The following is a 6,000-nucleotide window of genomic DNA, read 5'->3' as shown; positions in this document are numbered from 1 at the left end:
TTACAGTACTTGTCAAGATTTGTAGCCCTTAGGAAGTGTCCTGCACTCTCGAAGCCTCGGTTTCCACATTCGGTCAAGGTGGAGCAAAACCGTGCATAGTCTGCTCTCCATTCCATGGCCGACACGCTGCATACACACAAATATTTGTTGGATTGAGTCCAGTTTGCAACAGATGTAGAATTTAGCGAAAGTCTGACTGTCGTGTATATGGTGTACTTTCCATCTCTTTTGCATATAATGGAGAAAACTTCCCAGACTTCACTGCATGTGGTAAAAGATTTATCAGATTTTGTAGTTTGGTGAATTTCATAGGGAAGGAAAATCGGAAGCTGCTAAACGGATTAAAACTTTATACTTTCAAAAATTATCCATGGCAATAACAGTCAATTTTAGGAGTTAACTATTAACTGTGGAAAATGTTCAGGTATTTTGGGTGCTTACAGTTCCAGAACGGTGGCAGAAGAGGGGATTAAAAATGGTGCTGTAGGGGTGCCTGGGTGGCTCGGTCGATTGAAAGTCTGACTCTTGATTTCGGCTCAGGTCATGATCCCAGCGTTGTGGGATCCAGCCCCGCATCCGGCTCTGTGCTGAGCGTAGAGTCTGCTTCAGATTCTCTCTCTCCCTCCCTTGGCCCCTCTTCCGTCTCTAAAATAAAAATAATAATAAAAATAAAGTAACAATGGTGCTGTAGACCCCTTCGGTTTTTAGAGTGGCTGCTTTCCTGTGTGGTGCTTCTGGACTCACCCTGCTTTGACCTGGGACAGCCCGTGTCAGGGCCCCAGCTTCTGTCCCAGTTGCCTCCCTGCTGGTTTTGGCTGCTGGCAGTGTGGTTCTTTCTTTGCCTCCTAAAAGCAGTGATTTTTTGCCTTTAATTCTGAGGTGTTGGTCTTGTCGGGGAACAGATGTTTGCTCAGAAGTGAGTTAAAGTAAATGCATTTGTGTTCTCTCTTTTTTTTAGGCAAAAGTAAAGAAGCAGAAATAAAGAGAATAAACAAAGAACTGGCAAACATTAGATCAAAATTTAAAGGTAAGTGTGTTCAGTCTTTTCGTGAAATGTCCTTTTGTAAATCTTCTGGAGCAGGGCCTCGTCTTCTAATGCCTTTTAACTCTTTCCTCTTCGAATCAAAGTTCTGAGTTAGCACCGTTACTCTTGTGGCTCTGCTGGAATTAAAACGTGCTTCGGGTCAGGCCATTGGTCGCTCTTGAGTTGTCTGAGAACTTGTGTGGAAGGGATGGGGTGGAGGGGCCCCTCCCGGGACCCAGCCTCTTCCTGAAGAGCAGCTCCTTCCACTCCTGGACTTCACTCCTTCAGGTCTGGGAGTGGTGAGCCGGACAGACCCGGTGCGGTCTGGGCTCAAAGCGTGAATCTCAAAGAAGTGCTCTACCTGAGGCCACTCACTGTTTCAGTATGACAGTTATCTGGGCACTTCCTGGACCAAAGTGTTTCTGGCTTTGTGAACCAGTCACGAGCCACATCGCCCAGCCTCTCAGGTGGTGCCTCTTTGTAGGCCAGCATGTCTGGAGCGCACCTCCCTGGGCGCCCGCACCTTGAGGGGCTGCGAAGTGCAGATGGTCAGTACTGAGGACACGTCTGTGAAAGGCTGGCTGATCCGTTAAGGCTTACTTTCTCAGTGAATTTTTCCAGGTTTGACATCTGGTTCACGTGGCTGAGCAGACTTTAGCCATGAGAGTGGCTGGAATTGCCCGGGAACAGTGAATAGAGGAGAGGCTGGGACTGAAGCCAAGGAGCTGGGGCGGGGTGGGGTGTGTGTGGGGGACACAGAATTTCTAGGAATGGGTGGCTTCTCAGGGCTTGAGGATGGGTATCCCGTGTTATCAAGGGATGCAAACTAGTGGACCTCCAGTATTTCCCTGTGGAGCCCTAGGGAAAGGATTATGTTTTCATATTTTGAATTAGGCCTGAGGATCTTCTAGAAGGTCTGTGAAACTTCTGAAGTTGCACATGAAAAGGTTTGCTGTTTCACACACACATGTGCGCGCATATACGTGTATATAGTACGTGTGTATGTTTGGGGAGGTCTATAACTTTCATTGCTTAAGTTTTTTTTTATTTAGTTGTTTTTCTTAAGATTTTATTTTTTTATTAAAAAAATTTTTTTTTTACATGTTTTTATTTATTTTTGAAGGAGAGCGAGACAGAGCATGAGCCGGGGAGGAGCAGAGAGAGAGAGGAAGACATAGAATTTGAAGCAGGATCTGGGCTCTGAGCTATCAGCACAGAGCCTGATGCGGGGCTCGAACTCATGAACTGTGAGATCATGACCTGAGCCAAAGTCGGATGCTCAACCGACTGAGCCACCCAGGCGCCCCCAAATTTTATTTTTTTAGAGCAGCTTTAGGTTCACAGCAAAATCGAGGAAGGTACGGAGATTTCCCATACACCCCTGCCCCCACACCTGCACAGCCTCCCCACTGTCGACACCCCACCAGGCAGCTGAGGAACCTACGTGAACACGTCATCATCACCCAAAGTCCACAGTTGATGTCATGGGTCGTTCTGGGGGCTGTACATTCTGTGTGTTTGGACAAACGAGTGATGACACATATCCATCACTGCAGTATCGTACAGAGTTGTTTCATTGCCCCAAAAATCTCTTGTGCTCTGTTTATCCTTTCCTTCCCCCCGGCCCCTGGCAACCGCTGATCTTTTTACCGTCTCCATAGTTTTGCCTTTTCCAGAATGTCATAGAATTGGAATTATACAGTATGTAGCCTTTTCAGATTGGCTTCTTTTACTTAGTAAGGTGCCTTTAAGATTCCTTCTTTCCACGGCTTCCTAGCTCGTTTCTTTTCGGTGCCGAATAGTATTCCCTCGCCTGGACATCTCACAGTTTATTTATCTGTCCACCCGCTGAAGGACATCTTGATGGCGTCCGGGCTTTGTCAGTTGTGAATGTAGCTGCTGGGATTATAAATAAAGCTGCCGTGAATGTCCCGTGAGCCCGCGTTGCATGGTCGTAGGTCTTCGGCTCCCACGGTAAATACCGGGGAGCGGGGCTTCTGTGTCGCGTGGTAATGGCGTGTGGAGTTTTCTCAGAAGCCACCAGACTGTCTCCCAAAGCGGCCGCCCCGCTTCCCATTCCCACCAGGAACAAACGAGAGTTCCCGTCGCCCCGTGTCCTCGCCAGCATTGGGTGATGTCGCCGTTCTGGCTTTGGGCCGCTCCAGCAGGTGTGCGGAGGGAGCTCACGACTGTTTTGATGTGCGTTTCCCTCACGCCACGTGACGTGGAACATCGTTCTGTGGGTCCGTTTGCCGTCTGTGCCACATGGTGAGGGGTTTGTAACTTTCACTGCATCCTAAAGGCACTGTCACATGGTGGTTAAGAGTAAGGTTGCCCTGACCACCTGCAGACAGGGTCCTTGCTCTGATGCTTTACAAGGTGTGCTGCCTTGTCACGTTACTTACCCTTCCCCGTGTCTTTTCTCAGCTTTCACGTGGGCTACTGATGATCATTTCAGGCTGGATTCTCTGTGAATCAGACCCTGAGCTAGGCTCGGAGGACTGAGGATTTATGAGAGGAGCATCTGTGAGCAGGGAAGGGAGGGAGAGGGCTAGAGGCGGGCAGGGGAGGCCCGTTCGGGAGCTTTGACATCAAGATTGCCTGTCAGGGGCATCTGGTGTGGGGTGGGCATGGCTGGGCCCTTGTCCCCCCGCCTCACGCAGCTGTGGCTCGAAGCCAAGGAAGGCAGTCCCTGACGAAGCTGACCCTTTGAGGTCCCCACACTCTTGGCAGCCCCAGTCCTTCACTGAAGGGAGGGTCCGTGTCTGCTGCAGTAATTATATCTATATGTGGAACTAAGCGTAAAGTGCTCTATGGAGAGTGAATGCCTATAAATGTTAACCATGTTGTTATTAAAAACGAGTTCATGGCCCTTCGGATGGTACGTCTTCAGCCTTTCCATATAAATGTTTGGGGGCAAACAAGCCTTGTGTTGTTTCTTCTGTCTTTATGCCTGCCTAAGCTAAGCTGTCCTAGGGAGGGAAGGAGGTTCCCTCTCCCCTGTGAAGCAGTTGGCATTATTGAGTATGTGTGCACCTTGCATAGTAACAGATAATAGAAAACCTACCCTTTGTCCTCAGAAATGTGCACCCTGGGGGCTTCTGAGTCCAGTTGTGGCAGATTAGCTAACATACGTCTGTACCATATGGTGGAAATATAATACAAGTCACTAATGCAGACATACATATAATTCTAAATTTTCTAGTAGCAACACTAAAAAAAAAGTAAAAAGCAGACGAAACTAATTTTAGGAGCACCTGGCTGGCTCAGTTGGTGGAGCGTGTGACTCTTGACCTTGGGGTCATGAGTTTGAGCCCCAGATTGAGTGTAGAGATGATTAAAAAAGACAACAAATGAAACTTCACAAAAACCTAGTTTTAATATGTTTTATTTATTGTAATATGCCTAAAATAGTATCATTGCAACATGCAGTCAATAGAAAAAGTTACCTCTTTTTCTTTCTTTTTTTTTTTTTTTTTAAATTTTTTTTTTCAACGTTTATTTATTTTTGGGACAGAGAGAGACAGAGCATGAACGGGTGAGGGGCAGAGAGAGAGGGAGACACAGAATCGGAAACAGGCTCCAGGCTCCGAGCCATCAGCCCAGAGCCTGATGCGGGGCTCGAACTCACGGACGGCGAGATCGTGACCTGGCTGAAGTCGGACGCTTAACCGACTGCGCCACCCAGGCGCCCCAAGTTACCTCTTTTTCTAAAGAGATACCGTACATCTTTTTCATACCACGTTTTTGAATTCTGGTGTGTATTTTACACTTCTAGCACACTCCACACTCCACGCAGACCAGCCACACTTCAAGTGCTCAGTAGCCACACGTGGCTAGAAGCTGCAAGTTGGACAGTGCTGACTTCAGATACACTGTTAAAAAAAGTCTTGAGGGGTTGCCTGGGTGGCTCAGTTGGTTAAGTGTCAGACTCTGGATTTCAACTCAAGTCAGTCTCACAGGCCTGAGATTGAGCCCGCATCCCAAACCCTGTTTGGGATTCTCTCTTGGAAGCATCATAGATAACAAGAAACAAGGAGAGTTTCTGGGCCTTCTCCAGGAGGAGGAAAGTGTCCACGTAAGCAGGTACAGCACACCGCTGTTTGTGCCTCGAGAGCGTTTGCTGATCCCAAAGAAGGAACCGTGAAACAGACATTGATGTGACCATGAAAGTCAAGAGGGTGGTTATCTGTCAGGGCGGCTTTGCCCTCCAGGGGACATTTGCAACACCTGGAGACCGGGTCCTTTGTCACCACCCGGGAGGGGGTGCGTTACTGCTATCTAGTGGGTGGAGGGCAGGGAAGCTGCTTACACCCTACAGCACATACAACAGCCCCCCACCCAGAGCCATCGGCCTGAGATGTCGACGTGCCGAAGTTGAGCAACCCTGGTCTAGGAGAAGAATCAAAGCCCGGAGCCCACGACAAGTGGAGACCCTTTTTGCTTTCCACGGAGGCTTTCAAGGCAGTGCCCTAAGGGCAGGAGTGGACTGGACGCGAGCCAGCCCTGTGACAGGTGTGCAGTGGGCCTTTGGACACCTCGAACTTTATACTCAGGTTAAGTAAGAAAAGCAGTCCCCCGGAGGAGGACATTGTCATTGCAGGCCACAGATGATGCCTAGAATTTTCACACATGTAGTCCAGCATCTGGTCACAGATAACCAGGCACATAGGGAGTCAAGGCGGCGTGAGCGGGAATCAGCAGAGACCACGGGAACAGACTCACGGAGAGCTCTGATACCAGACTCAGATGGTGGTAAAGGGGCAGGTGTGCCATTTTTAAAGAGATAAAGGCACCCTTGAAATCTGTAGCAGGAAACTTGGGGTGCAAAAGGTGGCGTAGCAGAATTTGAAATATTAGAGCAAATGGAAATCCCGGAACTGAAACCTGCAGAAACCAAAGTGAAGAACTCTGGATTTCACAGCAGACATAGTTGAAGACAGATTTGGTGTTCTGAACAATAGGAACAAAGCGGG

At 48.6% G+C, this 6,000-nt stretch overlaps 1 protein-coding gene across 3 annotated transcripts in view; it reads left to right on the top strand.

Annotated features, from left to right (window-relative positions):
- Positions 1–6,000, top strand: part of AP2A2 (adaptor related protein complex 2 subunit alpha 2) — an 84,910-nt gene that overhangs the window by 40,109 nt on the left and 38,801 nt on the right. For all 3 annotated transcript variants that reach the window (XM_047877870.1, XM_047877869.1, XM_047877871.1), the window contains exon 2: positions 959–1,027. In XM_047877870.1, coding sequence (XP_047733826.1) covers positions 959–1,027 — 69 coding nt within the window. The remainder of the gene's footprint in view (positions 1–958; positions 1,028–6,000) is intronic.

The sequence above is a fragment of the Prionailurus viverrinus genome, chromosome D1 (assembly GCF_022837055.1).
Source record: "Prionailurus viverrinus isolate Anna chromosome D1, UM_Priviv_1.0, whole genome shotgun sequence".
Taxonomy (NCBI): domain Eukaryota; kingdom Metazoa; phylum Chordata; class Mammalia; order Carnivora; family Felidae; genus Prionailurus; species Prionailurus viverrinus.
The sequence above is the reverse complement of the archived record's forward strand: the minus strand, read 5'-3'. Positions and strand labels throughout refer to the sequence as shown.